Source organism: Apteryx mantelli, chromosome 2, assembly GCF_036417845.1.
Source record: "Apteryx mantelli isolate bAptMan1 chromosome 2, bAptMan1.hap1, whole genome shotgun sequence".
NCBI lineage: Eukaryota > Metazoa > Chordata > Aves > Apterygiformes > Apterygidae > Apteryx > Apteryx mantelli.
Genome location: NC_089979.1, coordinates 43,091,573 through 43,115,787, shown reverse-complemented (window position 1 = coordinate 43,115,787; position 24,215 = coordinate 43,091,573). Strand labels below are relative to the sequence as shown.

At 40.1% G+C, this 24,215-nt stretch overlaps 1 protein-coding gene across 2 annotated transcripts; it reads right to left on the bottom strand.

Moving 5' to 3' along the window:
* Positions 1 to 14,664: 14,664 nt before the first annotated feature.
* On the bottom strand, positions 14,665 to 23,896 carry LY96 (lymphocyte antigen 96). Of its 2 annotated transcripts, XM_013942820.2 has the most exons (6): positions 23,813 to 23,896; positions 22,305 to 22,354; positions 20,409 to 20,498; positions 19,704 to 19,832; positions 18,408 to 18,460; positions 14,665 to 15,367 (listed from the first exon to the last, which is right to left on the bottom strand). In XM_013942820.2, exons 1-6 carry the CDS (start codon positions 23,827 to 23,829, stop codon positions 15,266 to 15,268), a joined length of 441 nt encoding a protein of 146 aa, XP_013798274.1. In that variant the 5' UTR covers positions 23,830 to 23,896; the 3' UTR covers positions 14,665 to 15,265. The 2 variants fall into 2 exon arrangements, with proteins under 2 accessions (XP_013798274.1, XP_013798273.1); XM_013942819.2 differs by lacking the exon at positions 23,813 to 23,896 and having other exon boundaries at positions 22,305 to 22,848.
* Positions 23,897 to 24,215: the final 319 nt, after the last annotated feature.

Genomic DNA, 24,215 nt, shown 5'->3' with positions numbered 1-24,215 from the left:
CTCATCACTGGTGGCTGTTAAACAGTTAGGGCAATGTTGTGTAAACAAAGTGCTAACCTGGGAAGGTTAGTGGAATACCTTCTCACTTCATGCATTTTGCAGACATCAACACCTTCATCTTTAATCACTTAACTTTTTGTCACTAACACTGCTGTGCAGTGTTTTCTGGAACCAGTAAAATGTCTGTCTTAAAACCTGTAGAGTAAGGATTCCCTGTTTGCTGAAGTCTCCAACTGCATCCCACAAGCCTCTAATTCTTCATTTCTTAGCACACAAATCAGAATAAATACTGCATTCAGTTATAATACTGACCCATGGACAAGGAAAACCTCAGTTAAAAAGAAAGCTGCTTAGGAATTTCTTTAGAGAAAAAACACATACAAGTCCAGCAAGACTACAAGGCACCGAGTATCTGCATTTAAAAAAAATACCCAGTCCTGTAGGGTTATCTTTTGGTCTGCCATTATGAAGAGACTCAACTACATGTGCTTTTAACCAGCCAGGTGAGAACAGAGTTTAGAGTTCTGTTCCTAGCGCAGTGTGATCAGGGCGCTCTCCCATGCACACATTTCTCATCTGACATCCTTGCTTGAAATCTGTGACTCCCCAGTTCAGCCACTCCGTGAAACGAAATCGGTGTTCCCAATCTCTGCAGTCCTCTTTACAGGGCCTGTTAGGCAGCAAGGTTTCTAATGAAAGTCCTTTCCAACATGACAGGAAAACAAGAAAAGAGATCTAAAACAAGAATTCCTCCTTTGTAGACACTTCGCTTCCAGCAGGAGAGTCGCCCTTTTTTACACTGTGCCACGTGTAAAAGCAGACTTACGCTTGGCAGCCGACTTCCTGCAACCCAACAGTAGCCTGGGGTGCCCTTCGTAAGCAAATCTGAAGGACCAGCTCAGTAGCAATGGACAGAAGGACAGCAGAAATCTGTCATCCCAAGGCTAAAGATATTACCTTAGGAAATTCACACTTTTACCCATCTTCTTATATTCAGACTCTTTGAATAAACATTTAGCTATTCTTAGCACTTCAGTGAAAAAGATGGGGATGATTCCTTCTAATTTCATGGGGATATACAGGTACTGTACAGTTCTAAAACAAATATCCTTGAAGTCCCATACCTGCTTATTAGGGATTACGTAGCCTATTAGCAAGTAGGTGAGCATCACATTTCAAAGCTATGAAATGAAAAGTCCTGTTGCTGTAAGACTTCTGTGGGAATACTTTTTTGCAGCAGCAGCACAAGTTTAGATTAATTGTTAATACTTCTCTGGAGAAAAAAATATCCTATCTGAACTGTATTGTGTCAAATAGCCTAATTAGAACAGTTGTAAAGACCTTATGGCTCTAAACAAGGTTAATGGGTTTGTATCAACTGCCACCACATGGAGTTTGTCCAATAGTTGTAAACCAACAGAAGAAGGTGTGTTTGTTTCAGTTTTGAATGGACTGTGACCAATAAAACCAAATGCATGAGCCACTTCTGAGAACCCCTACAGCGCTTGTTCAAATGAACTGGCTTCGTATTATCACAAGATTTTTCAGCACCCTAAATGTTGTAATCGTCTAAGCTGTGGCTACGTAACACCTCTTAACACAAGATACAACCTGCAAAGAGAAGTAAAATGGTGCTAATTTTCCCTAGGTCAGAGGGTTTTTGTCTGCTGCTTATGAAATTTAGAAAAGGTTTGGGTGACCTTTTCTCTTTTTGGATGAGATCCATACCTGCATAGAAGGGAAATGTAAAGGTCTAATGAACTCTTTTTCGCAGAAATGGCTTCTACCTTTACACACTCAACTTATTCATGCTATAAGCGTGGATACAGTCCTAACCCAAATATGGAGAGTGGAGGGAGCCTGTGCAAGCAGGTGACTGCATCAGGCAATGCAGAGGCTTGAACCCCACCTGCTACATCCACTAGCTCAAGTGCCTTTGTTATATATATATGTCTATATATACACACAGGATTTTTTTAATCAGCTATTTCCATTATCTTTATTTCCTTTTTTCTTTATGAATAATTATTTTTAGTATGTGTGCATGAAGAGAAAAATATTTTTTAGCTATACATATCATATCCAAAAGTTGTACATAGAAAAAAAAATTGGTTTAGCAATTTAAAGAGAAAGACATGTAAATAGCTTAACTGAGGCTTGTATTGAAAAGAAAAAATTAGAAGAATGTGTAGGGACATGTGGCTGGTATGGGGGTAGTAACTGAAGATAACAGCAGAAGCAAGACAAAATTATTTAAAATTAATACTAAGCCTGTAAAAGAGAATGGCAAAGCTACATCTAAAATAATATCCATGAACATACCATTGCAGAACATATTCACAGCACTGTCCCAGGCAAGGAAAAAAGATTTTTTTAAAGTGCTTTCTTATAGTTATGTGTGTTTTCTGCTTCCACCAGAACCATAGCTTTATGCCAAATGCCAACACAGGAGTCATTCTGCACTATAAAATAACGTTATTACAGTAGCCACTATAAAACTTCCTGAACTGCCTTTCACCTTTGCAAGAAAGGATTTGGATAGTTGTCAATTATCTCCGCTTTCTCACAGCATAGGCACGCTACACTGCTACACACGGTTAATCACAGTTTTTAATTTGAATCACTATTAGTTTCTTTAATATTCAAAGCAGCCCTGCCAGAGAGAGAAATAATAGCTCCAAGGCAACAGAAGCTGTTCACTTCCTTTCCAGTGAATAATAATATTTCCCAGACATACTTTCAGGCTGATACCGAATTATGGGCAGAGTTGCTCATCTTCAGCCCTGATGACATTTTCATCATTATTGCTGGATCCAGATGACTCCCCATTTCCATGTCTACTGATGAGAGAGCCTCCGCTTCCTTATTCAGTGCAAACAGGGAGTAGGGGAAAGGAGAGAGAGATGCAGGAGGAATAGAGAAACAAGTGAGTCCAGCCCCACGCTTGTGCCTGTGGAGTGAGCCCGCAGTGTGCTGAGAGGGGCATGCCGCGCAAGGGGCTTTCTCACCACTGGCAGGACACCGCTGGTGCACACACGCTCTTCCCGCAGCAGTGCTGCCAACTTAGCCAGCTGCCCAGGGACCTGTGGAGGTGGCTGAGTAGTCACAGGCAGGTTTTTGTCACGGTTTGTTTGCAAACCAAGTCACCTGTCCACGAATAAGGGCTTCTGGACTGTGTTCTGCTGCATGCTTTCCCAGCAGCTCAGCATCCCTTCCACTGACTTTGCTTACAATGTGGTTTGCCTGATCTCTATTACTCTCCAAGTTAATTAGCCTGGTTCCAATTAGTAAAACAATTAACACCAGATTTTAAACAAGAAAATAGTTCTTTTAATTTCAGTGCTATAAAACTAAATCTGGGCTTTGCCTCCAGCCTAAAGACAACTCCTGAAATATGCAACCAGACTGTGAATCCATTCTAAGTGCTGACCAGCAGGCAGAAGCCTGACAAACCATGCTATTACAAAGACTTTCCAGCTCTGTGCATTCCAGCCATCACAGACTTGTTCAGGGCTCTCAGTCCATTTTTTCTTCAAAGTATACAGCATGGCATTGCAGGCAGTTTCACTATACAACCATACAGAGCAAAACTCTGCCTGCTGCAGCAGAAGAAACTTGTGACCCCTATGTAAGTTACCATCTTCGTTTAGGTTTCCTTTCATGGTGATGATTCAGCTTGGTGGGCAATGTTGCTGCAAAACCTTCAAAACTTTGGCCTGTACCTGGAGTTGAGTGCCTCTGAGTCAGGAGCAAGAAAAAAACCCCTACATGTTGTGGGACAGTTTTCATGGGGCAGGTCTTGTGGTAAGGGGAGGTGGAGAAACTTGCAAATATAGACAGACATCTTCAGGAAACAGACCTTCTAATGGGCAGCTTTTTGTAAAAATTAAGGCAACAAAACTTATCTCTGGGGCACGTTCTTGTTCTGCTGAGCTTAGCATATAAAGTTGAAAAGAGTCATGTTTGCCTGTGAAAAGACTGGAGGAGCATTTAGGTCTCCCACATTTCATTTGATGATAGCAAATGAAACCCTAGGAGGCCAAAACTATTTGATCTATAACTAGCAGTCACTAACATCCTTATTACTTATTATATAAAAAACTGGTTTCTCCATAGTTCAAATGGGCATTTCTCCTTTCAGGTTTGATATTTTAACTCAGTCAACTTTCAGTTAAAGATATTTTCAGTACAGCTAAACTTTGATCATGAAAGTGATTGTGATGTGCAGTGCCATTCAAATGTGTGCTTATTTATGGGTTCCTTCACTTACAAGTGAAGTGATAAGCTTACAGGGTGCTCAGAGACTGAATAAAGGTTTCTGTGCATCAGAGCAAAGATTTCTGCAGATTTGAGGAAAATGCCTGAATTGCACTGCTTGAAGGGTGATATGTGATTGGGTTATTAAAGACTGAATTGTAAGGCTTTAGCAGAAGGGGGCACATTAAAATTGAGTGACAACCCTTCCTGATTTGAGTGTATAACTATGCAGCCTTAATATTCTTCTAGCACTGTTTGGAATTTTTGCATAAAATTTTTTACAGCAGCGACTTTTGGTTGTTTGACAGATTCAAGCTGACAGTTTGCAGGTGAAAGGCTTTCTGCCATGTTACCAGTCTTCTGAGTCATTGAGGAGCATAGTAACAAGTGCATATTATGTATAGGCACTTGTCTTATCAAGGGCCAAGCCTTACAAACCCTTCTAAAAAATGGCCTCATTGATTTAAGCAAGTCTGTGTCATGCTTAAGGATGTGTAGAATTTGGTTCTAAGTACAGAGCTTCCTTTCACGTTTGATTGCTCATTTTTTATTCAGCAAGATAATAGCCTGTCAATCGTCAGTGAGAATAAGCTCTCCTAGCACTGTAATTCACGTAGCAGTTGTTGATTTTACAAAGTGAGGCACTAACTTACAGCCAACCTCCTCCTTTTATTCTGGCCTTGATACCAACTTTGGAAGAATTATTAGGAATTTAAAGCCTAAACAGAGAGCATTCCCCTTTTTTCCTTAGTTTCTTTCTTTTCATTCCCTCTTTCCTTTTTTTCTTTTTCTTAGTATCTATCTTACCTGTTTAAATAGTCAAATATTACATCCTTTTTTCAACAGAATTGAATAGGATAAGAACAATATAATGTATGCAATCAACATTGTACAGTTTGCTTTCATTTCCATTAAGGTCACCTGAAGGGAGTAATGCTCTCTTGACATCTCAAAACATGAACCCTGTCATACATGATAAGTTCCATTATTTAGTATATATGGATACATAAAATAGCAGTTCCTGGCTTATATGGAAAATCCTGCTGTTCCACAGTAACTAAAACTGACCCCCAGTAACAGGGCAAAAGTCTCACCCAGTGGGGAGGCCTGTACTTCAACTTCAAGTGCACCGTTGCTCCATGGCTTTAAAACAGTGCAAGAGAAGGTAGGGAATGGGAATACTGAGAACTTAATGTTGGGAATTTAAGACCAAGAACCTCCATTAGAAAATTTCAAAACCTAGTAAGATGAGAATCAGTTCATTTTTTCAATCCTTTGATGTCTGTTTCTTCTTGGTATAAAAAGTTAGCTCAACATGTGTAGAAAGTTGGAGCGACTGTGCCACTGCTAGATTCTCTCCATGTTATTCTGCACGTGACAAGAGACTGACATTGGTATATATTACTTCTGTTTTTATTGTTTCTAATATTCTAAACTTCAGGATCAGATGCTTTCACTTTCTTTTGATGGTTTGTATCTGGCCAAAATGCAAACAGCACTTTGTTACATAACTCACAAGTCTAACCTTTAAGTTATTTTTGAGGAAAAAAAGAGAGCAAAGGAAAAGACAATTTCTTCCTATTACTGTCAATCCCCTTTTTCCTCCAAGGTCACTCTACAACATGGAAAAAGACTGCCTAATGTCATTTCTCTGTTACTACCGTGAGTTCAGGGAATTCAGGTTAGTTTATAAGATCAAAATGCTTCAGATGCGTGCAGTGGTGAAGGCTCACAACTCTGCAGAGAAGAAGGTGCTGGGTGTTGGCTGACGGTAGCTGCTCCAGCCAGCTGAGGAGTGATGCCGCTGGTCCTCATGTTTACTTGTCTTCAGGGGCTCCTGTGAATGACGTCTGGGGAACTGGAAAAGTCATCAAATCCCATCAAGAGATAGCAGTCTGAAGGGCTTCCGCCTGATCACAGTGAACACTTTAGGGCAATGTGCCTTAAAATGCATTGCTCTTTTCTTAAATAAGAATCTTTCAACTTCAATCTAGCCTAAAAACGGAGAAAGCATTCACTGAAAGAATCAGTGATTTAGTCCAAGGATTGCATCAATGTTCTTGTATTATTATCTTTAAATATTATTATTATCTTTAAATAACACAGCCACATAGTTTGTGATGGTGGAGAATAAGGTAGTTCAGTTTGCAGGTAACTGTGGCCAATGGCTTGTAAGACCACAGCAAAAAAAAGGACAAATTTGATGCCAAATCTATGTAACATCAGTTTAAACATCAATACAATGAACATGATCAAGATCCATCACAGTTAAGCATCTGGTTCCATTTCCAGCTTGATACTCCTGCAAAATCCTCATGCTTAGAAGCTGGTGCATAGCTGGTGCATCGTGCTGTATGTTTCTTTAGACTGCTAATGCTTTGAAATATGACTTGCCCCATAGAGTTTATTTTAGTGGAGAACAAGAACTAATTCAGTTTGCCTGCCATTCTAAATGGAAAAGGCTCTTGTACTGCACAGAACTGCTGCCAACTCATTGTGTAGGATTTCTGGGTTGCCCTATGGAGATGTCAAGCAATCTCATTGCCCATTACAGAATTTAGGGATTCTGGGTCACTTTCCTGGGGCTAGATGCTTATGCATGTGCTTTGGATCTGGCCATAAATCACATTTCAAAGAATGCCTAAAATTTTATTCCACTAATTTCATAAATATTTATACAGTACACAGCAGGGAAGCAACAATCCTGATTGGAAACTACTTACAGAAGGCACCACTGCAATCCAAATATTAAAAATCCAGATCTTGATAATTGTAACTGCTGAATTCCTTGAGCTTATGGCAAATTTAGCTCTTCTCACAGAACTGTGGTGCCTTTGTCATCCTTGTTGTGTTGACAGAATGTTTGGAGAAAGTCTCCTCTTTCAAATAAATCTAATATTGGTGCCTGACTCACTGATATTGCAACATTTTACCTCTAAATACTTTAAATATCTTGCTGCTTCTGATTACATATTTTATGTAACTGTTAACCCTACCTATACTTTTTCCCTTATTTTCTTGTACATTTTCAACACTGAAATGATATTCATCATTTTATTCCATATTTTCTCCTTGAAACACAGTGCACCTTTGGTAAGGAGGTGGCATATCACAAGAACTGGCTGTGCCCATTGGTGAAGCAGCAGGTAGTGCTTCACGCAGCTGTGTTTCCACTCCCACCCCAACCCTTGCATGAACTTTGCTGAGCCCTGCCCCTCTGCAAAGGGCTGAGGAAGGTGCTCCTTCCTGGTGCTCCCCTTTCCTGCTCACAGAAATCCAGGCTCAGATATCACAAATCAAGTCACTTTTTTATATAAACCTTTTCAGTAGAACTGATACCAGCCTGGGAGGAAATGCAGTTTGTTTATTTTATATCACAGATGTCTCATCTACATTTAAATGAAATTGTTGGCATTATGACTGTGAAAAGATTGCCATATAGGAAAGTATATGTTGCTGAGTGTCTCCAGTTTGGAGACACTCAGCACTTCTAGGCCTTATCAGAGGTTGGCAAGATCAGGTCTCAAGTGGGCAGCACATTTCACTACAATCCTGCTGCCAGTCCTGAGTGCATGCGAATCGCTATTCATCTTTATGCTCAGGTGACTCATTCAGAGAATTTGGAACATCTCTTCTTACAGACTTACGCCAACATTCAGTTTGGCAGGTCTGTATTTCGCCTCATGACCTATGTAGGTTGCTCTTCCTCACTGCTGCGGGAGTGAGGGTCTGTGCCCAGGGCGCAGAGGAAACCCTGCGGAGTGCTCAGCTTCCTCACTCAAAGCAGGTGGGCAATGGGAGGATTGAATTTTGGTTACCCTAACCATATATTGCTAACAGTGCATGAGGAATTGTATTTGTCAGGAGAAGAGTAATAACATTTGCTTTTTCCAAAAAGAGAAGTACTAGAAGAAAATTATAACTTACCAAGTCAAAATGTATGGATTAGCCTGCTCCTGTGGACACCTTGATTCCTGCTGTACTGTTTGTTGTCTTAATGTCACCCTTTGCATATTACTTCCAGAAGAAGGCATAGAAAATTATTTAGAATTGGGCTGTGCGTCTGTACCCAATAGGGTAACTCAGGTTCTCAAGGAGGTATTAATATGGGTAAGAGTATCACAGCTTGACTTTTGACCAATCAACAGAATCATTATGATTTTTTGGCACAATGGTCTTTCCTTGAATAATGCCAATTTGTCAACACAAAAATGTAGAAAAATATTATTTAGCTGTTGAAACGTCTAATTTTGACTTTTTTTAAGGTTACCATCTTCTAAACAACATTAATCTTTAAATTTAAGCTACTTGAAGCCCATATTTTTAAGCTTTTTAGTCAAAATAAATACACACCATTCTGAAGTGATCAAAATGATTTATTTGACCCAACTACTTTTTTCCTTATTATTCATCTGTGAAGACTTTTTCTTTATTTTAATATTTTGATTGGTCCTAGATAAGCCATTTTCTTAGATTTTTTTAAGGAACTCTTTTCCTCCAAAATTAGAATATAAAAACCTCTAAAACTTTTACAGAATAGAAAAACTGTTTATCTAGCAGTTGGAGTCACTGATATGTAGCTTGGGGAATCAGAAAGTCACATTGCTGCTGATAGCCTATTCTTCTGACAGTCATTTGTGAAACTTTCATTAATGATGTTTATTGTTCTAATTTTTAATGCTTTAACAATACAAACAAAATTCCACTGCATGAAACGTCCACAGACGTATGGCAGATTTCTTCAGTGCAATATATGATTATAAAAGATAACTACCAGTCTGTTCAGCTGATAGTCAGATGTGAAATAAAGTCAAGTCATTTCTAAAACAGTGTTAATTTAGGGTCAAGGTGAACAGCAGTTTACCCTTGCATGTGTTGTGGATTTTTTGCTTATTTGCTCTTTTAACCATCTCATAAGTGAAGGTCAGATTTTCAATTCTATTGTTTTCAGAGGATTTCAGTGCTAAATATTTGCCCCCTTTTCTGTATTTATCTTTACTTACTGTAGTTTTTTTTAAGTTGCATTACTGATATTGTTAAACTATATTACTCTATTAAAATACAGAAAATATGGGTAATATAGTGAAAGGGCTAAATCAAATCTGGCTGAACACAATACATGTAAGAATCCAACATCATAACCAATATGGAGGTATTTCTTCAGGAAAGATGTCAAATCTCTTGGAGACTGAAAAAACACAGTGGATGAGCTTGGTTAACAGAAATTATAAATTAAGAAAAACTGTCTACCCTATAGTACATGAAGGTTTTGTGTGGGACAGGAAAACAGGGACAGACACGGATCTTAATACTCAGAATCAGTGACTCTTCTGTCCAGTGAGCAAAGGGACGGGTTTACTACTAAAAGTTTTGCTGTTGTAGTTATGTCAGCAAAAATAATATTAAACAAAAAACACCACACTGTTAGCTAATACAGACATTCAGGCAAAAGCCTAAGGGGAAAAAAAAGCATTCTTTTGCAGACAGAAGCTTTGGGAAACTGTTATAAACTATGTGGCCAAAAATATATATCTATTTTATATGCATATATATATATACACACACATATGCATATATATATATTTTATATATATATGCCATACGCATATATATGAGTGTCTCTTTGACGGCATAAAATGTATCTTGAAAAAATTGGTTATGGACATACCTATCTACAGCAGACACGCAGTGAGGCCCCTGTGTCTAGGATCCACAAGCCACAGCGTGCCTGCCCAGGACCTATTTTCTGGAGTTTCCAATGCCCAGCCATTTCTGGTGCAAGCAGCGAGAGTTTCCAAAGTCCCTTTCTCCCGTCCTCTCTTTCCTGTGCTCTCACAGCATGAGTGGCCCTCCCATCTCTCCCTCGCCTCTCTTGCATTATAAATGCCGCTATCTCCATCTGCTGCCCTGTAAATTGGTGTGCAGCAGCAGCAGCACAGGAGGAACATGAAGCAGGTGAAGCTATCTGGCATAGAGCAGCGTGCTGGACTGAAACTTCAAAGGCAATTACTAGCATGTCCTGCAGAGAAGAAATTGTGCAAAAGGTATTGATACTGCTGCACTTTTCTTTCCATGCCTGTTGCACAGACCAGAACATATCTTGCATCACCAAGTCCAACTTCTTGCTGCCATATAGTTTATTATATAAAAATATTATATAAAAAAACATATAATTTATTCCATATAATACCATATAATTTATTTCAATATGAGCATGTGTGGTTTTCACCAGCTAAGCTGACTGGTGACTAAGTGATTACTTATATCTTCCAGTACATCCCTAGTAAGAAAATATGCTATCAATATACCCAAATTATGCGGAATTTTTTTTGTGTCTAGCCTAATGATGTGACAATTTGAGCCAGCACAGGTGCACGGTATTGTGGCCAGCAGGACTTCTCTCACATTCAGTTACTTATGCTTCACTGCTTTTATCAATTGAAATCTTAATACACAATTCAAAAAGTGTGCATGCTTATCAAAAAACACATTTTACAGGAACTGTTTCTTCAGATAATTGCATATTTGGCGACAGAGGGTGAGGGGGTGAAGAAAAGCTATTTTCCCATCTGCAGCAAGTCCTGCTTAAAAAACAACAGTAATGAGGAAGAGAAAGAGAGATATTTGTGATGATTTTAGATATTAGATTCAGATAAATATGTTGTATACTAGTCCTCCCTTGATTTGCTTTAGTTTGTAGGGGAGGGGGATTTGCGCAGCTAACTACTCAGTGAATAGTTTATCTCATTGACACCATTCAAATTCTGTCCCAGGACAGATCCAGGAAATGAAGAAGTAAAAACAAAGATCAAAGTTTATTGACCCAATAATTTGAAGAAAAGGGAAAAATTCAGACCAGTCTTTACTGAATCCAAGCAATCCACTTCATCTCAGATTTGTCTTTGTTGCAGAGCCCTGAGTTTCTGCTCTGACAAGTCTGGAAAAGAAGCAAGTTTAATAATAACCTCTGTCAACTACAGACCGCAGTAGAAGAAAAAAAAAAGCTTTGAAAGAGCTCTGTCCTGGGACAAAGATATGCAAAGCAATGCTCTGCCTTCATCTCTACCATTCCTCTATGGTATCATAATTTCAAGGTAATCAATTTGCATATTACATTTTACAAAATTATTTCTGTCTTCGCTTGCACATGAGGGAATGTACTAAAGTCACCAGTGCTGCAATAAATAGAAACCTTTGATCATGTGCAAGGGAAAGCTCGAGTTCTTTGAAAGGTCTTTGCTTTATAAAATTGTGCCTTTTCTGTTCTGCTTATCAATGTGTTTATGTGTTACAGTGCATCTCGATGAGCAAGAAGTCGAGAAAAGGGGGCAGGAGATCCGCATGGATGGACAAGGAGCTCCTGGCAAAACTCAAACAAACAGAAGAAAAAAGTGTACAGAAGGTGGAAGCAGGGACAGGTCACTTGGGAGAAATATAGGGACATTGTCCGAGTATGCAAGGATGGGACTAAGAAGGCCATTTGGAGTTTAATCTGGCAAGGGATGTCAAGGACAGCAAGAAGGGTACATCAGCTACAAAAGGAAGACTAGGGAAAATGTGAGTCTGCTACTGAATGGGACAAGGACCCTGGTGGTGAAGGATACGGAGGAGGCAGAGATACTAAATGCCTTCTTTGTTTCAGTCTTTACTGTTAAGACCCGCCCTCAGGAATCCCAGACGCTAGAAACCATGGAGAAAGTCTGGAGAAGGGAAGACTTTCCCTTGGTCGAGGAGGATCGGGTTAGAGATCATTTAGGCATCCCTGTCCCCCTTGATATCCACAAGTCCATGGGCCCTGAAGGGATGCACCCACGAGTGCTGAGGGAGCTGGCAGATGTCATTGCTAAGCCACTCTCCATCATCTTTGAAAGGTCATGGAGAACAGGAGAGGTGCCTGAAGACTGGAAGAAAGCCAATGTCACCCCAGTCTTCAAAAAGGGCAAGAAGGAGGACCCAGGGAACTACAGGCCAGTCAGCCTCACCTGCATCCCTGGAAAGGTGATGGAGCAGCTCATCCTGGAGGCCATCTCCAAGCATGTGGAGGACAAGAAGGTGCTCAGGAGTAGTCAGCATGGCTTCACCAAGGCGAAATCATGCTTAACCAATCTGATAGCCTTCAACGATGGGATGACTGGCTGGGTAGATGAGGGGAGAGCAGTGGATGTTGTCTACCTAGACTTCAGCAAGGCTTTTGACACTGTCTCCCCTAACATCCTCATAGACAAGCTCAGGAAGTGGGGGCTAGATGAGTGGACAGTGAGGTGGACTGAGAACTGGCTGAATGGCAGAGCTCAGAGAGTTGTGCTTGGTGGCACAGAGTCTAGTTGGAGGCCTGTAGCTAGCGGTGTCCCCCAGGGGTCAGTACTGGGTCCAGTCTTGTTCAACTTCTTCATCAATGACCTGGATGAAGGAACAGAGTGCACCCTCAGCAAGTTCGCCGATGATACAAAACTGGGAGGAGTGGCCGATACACCAGAGGGCTGTGCTGCCATTCAGAGGGACCTGGACAGGCTGGAGAGGTGGGCGGAGAGGAACCTCATGAAGTTCAACAAAGGCAAGTGCAGGGTGCTGCACCTGGGGAGGAATAACCCCATGCACCAGGACAGGTTGGGGGCTGACCTGCTGGAAAGCAGCTCTGCTGAGAAGGACCTGGGAGTGCTGGTGGACACCAAGTTAAGCATGAGGCAGCAATGTGCCCTTGTGGCCAAGAAGGCCAATGGTATCCTGGGGTGCATCAGGAAGAGTGTTGCCAGCAGGTCGAGGGAGGTGATTCTCCCCCTCCACTCAGCCCTGGTGAGGCCACATCTGGAGTACTGCGTCCAGTTCTGGGCTCCCCAGTACAAGAGGGATGTGGCACTACTGGAGCAAGTCCAGCAAAGGGCTACAAAGATGATTAGGGGACTGGAGCATCTCTCTTATGAGGAAAGGCTGAGAGAGCTGGGCCTGTTTAGCCTGGAGAAGAGAAGGCTGAGAGGAGATCTTATCAACGTGTACAAGTATCTGAAGGGAGGGTGTCAAGAGGATGGGACCAGACTCTTTTCAGTGGTGCCCAGTGACAGGACGCGAGGCAACGGGCACAAACTGAAACACAGACAGTTCCATCTGAACATGAGGAAAACTTCTTCACTGTGAGGGTGACAGAGCACTGGAGCAGGTTGCCCAGAGAGGTTGTGGAGTCTCCTTCTCTGGAGATATTCAAAACCCGCCTGGACGTGATCCTGTGCAACGTGCTCTAGGTGACCCTGCTTGAGCAGGGGGGTTGGACTAGATGATCTCCAGAGGTCCCTTCCAACCCGAACTGTTGTGTGTGTGATTCTGTGTGAAAAGAGGGCATATGAATATAGATGATTCCCACTAGTTTTTAGCTTTTCTTCTTGCTACTTAAAGTAGGTACTTGCTACTTAATGAAAATATCATTTTAACTGTTTCTTCTATCTTCCAGAAAGAGTCAGGGCAACATAAAAGTCAGAACACTTTGGCACTAAAACCTGTTTTGAGAAGTCTACTTGTGGTTGCTGGACACTTTTGCAAAATGGTTACAAGGGGACATCATACATAGTAATCATACACAGTAATACTATTTGAAATGAGCAGAATAGGAGAAAAGTAGAAAATAGTTAACAGGCTTTCTGGCTGATTTTTGATTGATACTTTAGATTCAGAGGCAAATGATTACAGGTCTAATAGCTTGACTGAAAATTAAACAGCAGCTGCTGTAATAGTTATAATGAACCACTGCCATAATGGTCTGCGGGCTGAATGTAAGCACCAATACTTTGCCATTACCACTTTGATGTAATTTTGGCTTCTTCTCTTCTACCATAATGCAATTCTAGTTCTTATATTTTTATTGAATATTGATGATTTTGCGAAATTATAGTTAGAGTGAAGCCAGCTTTTAAACTGAGTACCTAAAATCAAATGTCTACATGTCTTGTTCTGTTTTTGTTTTTTTTTCTGGTACCCAATTTGAAGGATGCCTCTGCTGAAGTGAATGAAAAATTTTTACTTCAACTAATTTGCAAGATTGGTAGTTTATTTAGCAGCCTGCAAGAGGGTTGGTTGGTTGGTTTGTTCTGTTGTTTTCGTTTTTTTCCCAGGGATTTTGCAGTAAACGGTTAGGTACAGCACAGCACACAACTTCATCACGGGTACATCTATTAGAAGAAAAAGTCTTACTTCACTAGGCAAGTCCTGACGGAGAGTTGGGTATGAAAAGAGATGTGTTTCGCCTCCCCCAGGTCCCCATCACAGCCCAGCCCGGGGCCATCAGTCACCACCCCGCAACGCCGCAGCGGTGCCAGCTCCAGCCTCAGCACCGGCACCGTTGCGGTGCCCGAGCTAAAAGCCGGTGTGGTTGAGGTTATAGCTCTGGATGGCTTAATTCAGCGGTACTGAAACAGCATATATGGTAACATATTTTGCTTTGGATTTTATTAACATCAGCTAATAGGAGATAACAAGTTGTTACTCTTTTCTTTCCCTGTGGTGAAAACAGAGGGGAAGATTATGAAGCCTTTAAAGATAATCAGAAGATAACAGGAGCACAAAAACTGTTTCTCAAGTTGGTCATACAATCGAGTTTTATCGTTAGTAGGAAAAACAGGGTTCTAGATTCAAACGCTGTCATGTTTTAAACTGAGTCCTGGTAAATACCTAATTCTTGCAGCTCAGGACTTCAAAAATTCTTGTGTTCGTTTAGTGCAGTCTGAAGTACTCAGCTTTTTCATAACTCAAGGCACAGCATTGAAACGCAGTTCTCAGTCTGACATCCATTCAGAATCACTCTCAGCAGGCCTGATTCCCAGAGATTTTGTGCACATTGGCTGAGCATCTGATTACAGCAGTGCTATAAATGGATAAGACTATCCATCATGTAAGCTTCCATAAAGTACATGCTGTATTCTATCCTAGGATAATTAGTGTGCTTATTATTTCATAGATCAGATTCCAATTGCTTGCAGAAGGAATGTGTGTGTTCTGAAATAATTTGTAACATTTGTCACATTCAGAGAGCTTCTCGTTTTACTGTCATGGTGATATTTAGGCATACGAGCATATTCTTTTCAGAATCATCAGAGAATCCTTGCACAATAATAATATACTTTGCCTAAAAGCAAGCAGAGAAAAAAAAAAACAAAATCAGTGCATAATGCTACCCATTTCTGGCCAAGCAGTTAGTTAGCATGGTTCATGTTATTTCTGTTAGGATGGAAAAACAAAGATTCCCATCAGTGATTGTTATCATGAATATATTCAAATACATATGCACATAAAAAATACTGCACATCCTTTTCTCAACCCCAACACTAATGAACGTAAGCTGTGATCTGGCTTATACTTCTCAGGGCTCTCTCCCAAGCCAAGGAGTCCTGCGCTCCCAAGGGCTCTGGCTCCCCCTTCCAGAGCTGGCCTCTTGATTAATGGTTCTGACCTGGGATTGCTGCTCCAGCTGACAAAATAGACATACAAAGAGGAATTAACTGAGCTGACAGACCAGGCTTTGTTCTGCAGCAATGGGCAAGTGTGCTGCTTTTTTTTTTGTTCTTGCTGTGAGGCTGTATAACCTCATTAGCCCTTATAGTTTAGATCCAGCAGGGATTGAGACACACCAACACTTCTTCTGCTTTCTGCTGGCTTTCTGCTACCTTCTTCCCCCAAAATATATATACCATAGGTAGTTGCAACCATAGCCCCTGAATTTTATGGTCAGTCCTAGGAGAATCCTCCAGGCTACATGCTGCACAGCTTCTGATCAGAGTCTTGTAATAGAGTTTGTTGCATTAGACAGTCTGTTCTGTTGTTTTCAGCTATAATCAGGTACTGGATATTTGTTATTTCCATTCAGCCTCAATGGCACTTGCCAAATGGGTTGACTTTAGTGAGCGTATGACATGAGTACATCAAATATCTGCTTGATAAAAGATGAAACAACCTCACAGTATTACCAGTGGCAAAAAATTTGTCCTGAGTTTGGACATGATGTCAGGATTAGGATGAAGTGTACTAGAGAGAGAAGAGTGGGAGGAAAGACCCATGGTAGAGAACAGGAAAAGTTAGACAGAGTGAAGGTATTTGAGTGCTGCCCTAAGGGACTAGATTCTAACCCTAATGCTAGAGTTAACCCTTGCTTTGGTCCTAGTTCAGTGAGTGTTGTTAGTTCCAGACATAAGGAAACTAGGTGATGTTGCCAGCAACTGTCCTTGGTATAGCCTACCACTTCTTTCTAATTCTAGGCTTTGAAGAAACTGACTGTTCTTAACAAGTTTGGAGCCTAAACATAACCTCAACTGTAATGTTAGCTTTAGCTCTAGTCATTTCTTCCAGTTCCTGCTCAAAATATAACCAGGACTGTTTCTCAGCATGAGGTCTCAAGCTGCCCTTTTGGCCCTATCCTAAATCATAGTCTCAGGGCCATGAGTGCATCCTCAGGGTCTGCAACCTCTTCCCCCCATCCTAGGGCTTTGGCTGCCTGTGCCCAGGGCCAGCTCTGCCACGGCACAGCCATGTGGCCTTGGATCAGCCATGGGAGAAGGAGCTGTGAGAGGCCTTGGCTGGGCCATCCCCCACCTTGCTCAGCAGTTGCATTTAAGCTCCAGCCCTTGCTCTTAGTCTCTGTCTAAGATATGTTGTAGGTATGTCTGTGCCTGGCCTTGTTCTTTCCTGACCCTGGCCTAACTTTCTGGTTTGTCCTTGGACCTGTCTCATGACTACAGACTTGTCTGTGGCTGAGGTTGACCCTGGTCACCGTCACCAGCCCTCCCCTGCTCGCCTCACTGGGCATGGTGGGATGGTGCCCTGTTGGTGCAGGCATGGCCCTTCTGGCCTGGTTGTCACCCTCAGCTCCCAGCTCCCTCCCTCGTGGAGTAGCCCCCTCGTGCTGCTCCCTGACAAGTGGGATCCTGCTTGCCCCAATCTTAGCCAGAGGCTCAGCTCTAACTCAGCCATGCTTTCTCATAGTAGACACTAAAGAAACCAACATCAGTCCTCATGTTAGTTCAGCTTTCTTTCCAAACCTAGGATTTTGCTCATCTACATCCAGCAGTCTGATCCATAAAGCAACATAACCCTAGATTTAGCTGTTTCCTAGCCACATATTTTATCTCCACACCCTCATATAGACAGGAGACTCTTGTAAGCATCAGGACAGAAGTTAGCTTGGTGACCCCTGCTGAACTCGGATCTCACCCTACCTCTTTGACACCTGTCACCTTCCTCTTCTGATATGACAAGCTGGGGATGAGCATCTGGGACCAGAAGGGCTCTTAGGACTAATGTAAAGACTGGAAGGCTTGCAAGAGTTTCCAGTTTCCAGTAAAGACTATGGTTAGGTTTAGTGCTTGAGCTGGCAGAGTCCCATGAAGAAGTGTCAGACAAGCACAGATAAGCACCTCATCTCTCAGAGGACCTTTGGCAGGGGGGGTTCCTGCCTACTAACAGCTCTGGGCTAGAAGGGATTCTGGGCAGGAGTTCAATCCCATTAGAGGCCCATGAACTTTAAATTAAGGATTAGGAAGGGGATGCTGGAGATTTTCTCCCAGCAGGAGCTCCTTAGCAACATTTGTGAGAATTAATAGGGATGCCTGGGTGAGTGATGCTAAGGCTAGTGTCAGGGTCTTGGGAAAGTTCAGGCTGCTGAGGCAGGTGTTGGATCAGAGTGGGCTAACTTGAGGACTGGTGCTGCTCCTGGTTCAACACTGGAGCCCTGCTTTTACTTTCAAATGTTGTTATCCCTTTTCAAATCTTTGAAAAAGGCTTCTGGGAGGAACAGCCAAGAATGTGAAGAGAACCTAAGAGAATGGATCAAATAGGAAGAAAGAATATGGATGGATTTACCCCACAGGCTAAAGTAAACACAATAATTTACCAAACAAACAAAATAATTAGTGTGACATTAACTAATACCTTCAGTCTTTTCTTTCACAAAATAAAGTTTATGGAAAGCTATGCATAGAGGAATAACCTGAGCACCTCTATCAATCCAGAATCGCTACCATTCTGGCGTCATTACTTCAAGCATGAGAAAGTTTTCTTACATTTCCTTTTGCTGTTTTCTACAGTTTGGGTGAACATCCCTTTCCAGAAAATACACACATATAAGTACGTTATTTTACTATTGTTATCTCTTTATATAAAATGTTGGAAAGTACCTGTGGAAATGTCACTCTTGCACCTTTAATATCAAATGTTGTTGCAACTGTTTCTGTAAAATAGGGATCATCATCACAGAAATGGTTACTTAATCATGAAGCCATCAGTCAAACTCCCTAAATAACTTCAAAACAATGTGCCATATCTCTCAGTAACAACACCAGTGCTGTTTACTCTGACAAAGGATAAAGCCTTCAGCTATTTCTTCTCCCAGAGCTCTGTCTATTTGTCTAAATCACATTAGGAAATAAAAATTAAGCACAATGCTACTGCAACATCCCCTACAGACCCATCCAACTGATACCTCCAATAACTTAATCTGTCATAGTAGTTCTAAATAACTGCACAGAGTTGATATTCACTTTAAAAAAAAAGGGGAAACATGGACTGCATACTGTGACCTCTGTCCTGGTCTTTTTTGCTTGCAGTCTGATATCATGAATTCTCTGGGTCCGAACCTGTGTCATGTTAATGCTGGTTAGTCCCTAGGACAGGACTGACTCTTCTCTAATAAGGAAAAGCATTATATGTCTGTGTAGAGAACATGATCAAAACATCATCTTGCCACTTACTTAAATGAACTGTGTTCTGGAGATTAGTAGTGTCCCTGGCTCCTCTCAGGTTTGTGTGTGCAGTCCAGCCATTGCCATGGCATTTTAGAGATATTAACAATAAAATTGTGATAATGAGGTAAAGTATATTATTAATCCTACTTTACAGAGGTGGAAACCGCACTACAAAGACATTAAAGCACAAAATTTAGATTCCGTGTTTTAGCAGAATTCTGACTTTGGAGAACTGCTTGCTCTGAATTATGTTACCTAAGCCAGGAGCTCAGGGTTCACATAACTGGTCCATGTGTCTTGACTAAAGTTAGAGTCAATCTGAGTTTAAGCTGTGGCAAGTCCCCTTGTTCTCAAAGCCTCCCTTAGCTTGGTGAACCATGATGTCTTTCAATAGCTTAAGCTGCTGCTTCTTGGAGCCAGAAATAACTCCCCTGTTCAGCAGCTGAGCTAGACCAGCTGCAGAGGGGCAAAGGACACCTTTGTAACAGCTGAAGTGCTGTAGCGTGGCTAGCTTTGACAGAAGTTCACCTTTACTTTTCTAGGTTTTCCTGCCAAGCTATGTGAATTGGTCTAGAACGTGGAGTGAAAAATCTACCTCCACAGGTTGATGAAACAGTCACTTAAGAAATCATCTTAGTGGTAAGTATTTAAAAAGGGGGCAGATTTTGCCTCTTTTATGGAGGCAGTCTGCAAGGCAAGGGAAAGATACTGCATATTATTTACACTGACCTCCTTTCAATGCTCCACAAACAGTATATTCATCATCAGCTCCGCTACAAAGAACTTCTTTCCAGTCTAATGCCCTGGCACCATCATACCAGACGTTAAAGGCTGCCTTCAAAAAGGTGATGTCACTTCCTAGTTAAGACATTGCAAATAAGAAAAAGGTGGTGGATAATGAGGAAAAACATATACACAAACATGCTATTTAGATAAAAAAATATTTTTCTTTAAAATATTTGTGTTTAAAGACCCCCTCAAAACTAACAAAAATAAATAACTTAAACGATGTCATTTCCAGAACAACAAAAACTATTTTTAAACAAAAATAATCCATCTTCCAAAAATATATGAATGAAAAATTTCAAATTTCTTTTGTTTTAATTTCTTCAACAAAAATAACAGAGTTTTTACTCAGCTCCACAGCTAATCCAAATAAATGCTCGAAGGAGAACTGCGAGAGACACCACACCTGAACTGTCTCCAGTTCCAGTGCACAATGCCAGTCTGCGTGCAGAGCTCCGGTAACTGCTCAAGTCAAACTCACGCTGGTTTCCATGGATGATTTAGAAATCATATTTTTTGTCTATCACATTACCAATTCTTTATGTGCTCTCCTAAATAGTTTAACACTTAGAATGAAGTGTTAGCTTTTTGCTAGTGTTGTATTTTTTGCATTTATAGACAATAATTCTCTGGCAAGGAGTGACTTACGTGGAATCCAGGTAAGAACAACATTCCAGACTGATCTATTCACCATGGTGCAAGGTGTTATATTAAACACGAAGGTCTGAGCTATAGAATCTACAGGACAAAAAAGTGTTTAATATAGTTAGTGTGAATAGATAATAAAAGCATACATGCATACACAGTTATAATAAACACATATATTTTAAATACATATTTAATATAAGGTACATATTGTAAAATTATATAATACAAAATATCCATAGCAAACAGTAAATATGTGTTTTAAATCATATTTCTGACTATTCATATGCTTAGAAGTCAAAAGTAAAATCATATTAAATTGAGATTAAGTAGTAAGAAAAATCCATTGTTAGGCTGATATTTTGCACGCAAACAAGCAGAGGCAAAAGTACCTTTATTTCTATTTGAAATCACGTTTTTTATTAGCATTATGTCAGCATGGTCCTCTGATGAAAATATCCCTACTTATACTAACCATGGAAATTGTAGGAGCCTGCTAAGAACAGGAAAATATGATTTTAATGGACAAGCATATTTTCCAGAATAAAGTAAATGAGACTATGAGTAGATTTGCTTTATGACTGATCCATCTAATGTTGTACAACATCCACAAAGCAGATGTCAGTGGAAGATGCAATGTGATGAAGCATCATATGCTCCATATCTAATCAAATTCAGAGCCCATTATCTGGTATTTTCATTAAAAAAACATCATTCAATGCCAGCCTTTGGAAGGATTCCATTCAGTACTTTTATTTTCATTCTAGAAGTTGCTTCTTCTGGCTTTCCAAGTGTGTTCATGTTAAACAACTGTGGGTTTGCAGGTAGGGTGGGAGAAGGAGTGTAACTGCATGCTAAGCTGCTGACCACCTGAGGTAGCAAAAGTGGTTTCATGATGATTTACAAGGAGCAGAGCTGCCTTGTATGTTGGGGATTAAAGCAAGGGATGTGCAAAGGGAAGCTGACTGACTCTTGGTAATCAGCAGCCATTTTCTTATGACAGAAACAAATGTGTGGGAAATTATGACAGAAAAAGGGTAAACATAGCTAGTGTGGGCTTGAAGGCTTGATCTGCAAGCTTAAGTATAGCAACTTTTACACTTGTTAAATTTAAAAAGTGGGTATTAAGGTAAAGCAAATTACTTAAAATAAACACTCCTTCTTGTGCCTTAATTTATATAGCTATTTTACAAGTGATATACACTAATAATGCCCACAGATTTTTAAAAGACATGGCCCTTTCCTTGTGAAATACCTCCTCAAAAGCCCACCTTCTTGCTGTTGGGTTCACATGGGCACACTTAGTCTGTTCAAGAGGTCTGCTGACATCAGTGCTTAGGTATTGCAAAATCCATGAAAAAACAGTAGGAAACTACATAGATCCCATGGCCTACAATACAGATATGGCAAGTGAAGAGGAGACATGCAATGTTGCCCCAGAGCATAACTGATTCCCCAACCTGACAGAATCTCACATTAGGCCTTTCTTTTCCCATATGCCTAAAGCTATTGATTTGAATGTGTTGGTTAAATCCATGTGTATCATTTATATCATATAGTACTAAAAGACCAAGTTCAAATCTCTTACCTTTTAATTTTTTCCTAAAGCAAAACATGACTGCTTTACTTAGTAGTAAACCTCTCTTTTCTCATAGCTGATGCAACCAGCACTGGGGTAATATTTATGCCTGTGCAGTGTAATTCCTGTAACATGGTAATTAATAACAGAAATACAGAAATACACTCTAATTACCAACAGATATACACTCTAGCTGAGCTTCTTATTTTTATTTTTCTGTATTCATCAAAGAAACAAATGAGAAAAATCACATTTCCTTAGGCTACAGTAACTACTGTGCAAACACAATATAAAAAAAGAATAAGCCATCTTTTACTTACCACAAAAGGTATATGATATTTCTAGATCTGACGATGTACAAAGCAATTCACTAAGTCCAGGGGTGAACAAAATGAAAAGAAAAAGTTGAAACATAGTTACTTGTCTTGGTTACTATACTATCTGACAGAAGCTTCGTTTCAGCGAAAGAGGAACAAAAAAATAAGCCTAGTCATCCTCAGTCACATGGCTTCAGGAAACTTTCAGCTATTTTGTCAAATTCTCTACAATCTTAATTAATCCTCCTGTAGCACTATCAGATTTATCATCCTAAATTTGTGAAGAAAAAGAATTTCTGCCTTTGTTGTTACATTTTGTCCAGACAATATAGCTCAAGTCACAAGTGAAAAATGAAAGAGAAAGCTGTATAAAACAGGGAAGTGAGAAAAACTAAAAATGTGATTGCCAGAAACATGTAAAAGACAAGTTTAGTTGACTCATCAGAAGTAACATTTGTTAAGGCATAACTTCAAAGGCTCACAAAGTTTCCTATGCAAAATAAAAAAGAGAAAATCTACATTCAAATGATGAAAAACAAGTCTACTCTCTTATTCATACATGTTAGCCAACACTTTTCACAAGCTTTCAGAATGAATGTCATATCAAGCCCACCATCCTTTAAGGGCATTCTGGTACTGTGGAGGAGTCTAATTAGATGACATATTTCCAAGCGTAGGTAAGGATGGGAATTTATGAAATCATCTGACGTGTTGTTGACTTGAACCACTAACATTCTGTACTGTCTGGTAGGGTCTTCAAAGCTGTATCTAGCACAGTGATATTTCTGTGAAATAGTGAAAACAATATTCCTGTGAAAATATGAAAAAAATTTATAAATCCATAAAATTACTACTGATGAGTCTGATTCCCGTGTCCCTCTCCCCTTTGGCCTGTTCCCATGCTTTGCCTGGGAATGGCTGGGGGAGAACCTTGCACTATGCAATCAGCTGAAGAACACCAAGCCCAAACACTGAATAATTTGGCAATACAGTGCACAGGCATGTGGCCAGAAGGATACTGAACAGGATGCAGTTAATAAAAGCTATCAAATTTTCACTGAGATGTTTTCATAGGAAAGCATAATCTCCCTGTCATAACTAAAGATAGATTAAGAGTCTGATTTTAATATAGGGTAGGACTATGTGAAAAACATAGTCTAAATTGCAGATTTTGCTACTCGTGTCTGAAACAATAAAACAAAAAATTTTCGAGCACTTTTGGAATTAGACTCCCTTGTTTTTGTCTGTCAGTGCAATACACAAAAAATAACATAATCTATTTTGCATTTTTCTGCTATATCAGCTCTGTGGACTAAACTGGGTCAGCTCTTACTCCACAAAATCAGCAATACTGCTAGTCCCAACTACGGAAATAGATAAAAAAGTTCAATGCCTCATTCAAGAAAGTACAATCATCATCTAACTGAACAAAAATAAAATTACAGGGTTTTTTTCTGAATATAATAAAATACGGAAACTTATATGAATTGAATTATTTTCTCATGAGTTACCTTCTTGATTTATACATATGTCCACAGGCTCTTTATAGATCAGAAACTGTATTTGTTGATATTGAAAAAGCAGCAATATATGCAAGACACAGGTATTCAATTTTGTGCTATGCAAGAAATTCAAAAAAATTACTTGCAACAAATATAACATTTAATTTTTCTGACATAGTGTCTAAAAGCACTTGTAGCTTTTATTCTCATAACTTGTGTGTATGCTAGGGGAATATTTTACACATATTAAAGGTGAAGTAGGAAAAGATTAAAAAATTAGCTTTCAGAAGCCCAAACATATTTAACACAAAAGATAACTTAGGAATAGAGATACACAGCAAACTCAACTGATTGTGCCCAGAAGGAGAAGGGAGTACACAGACTAGTTAAGGAAGATGAGGAGAGTTCTATT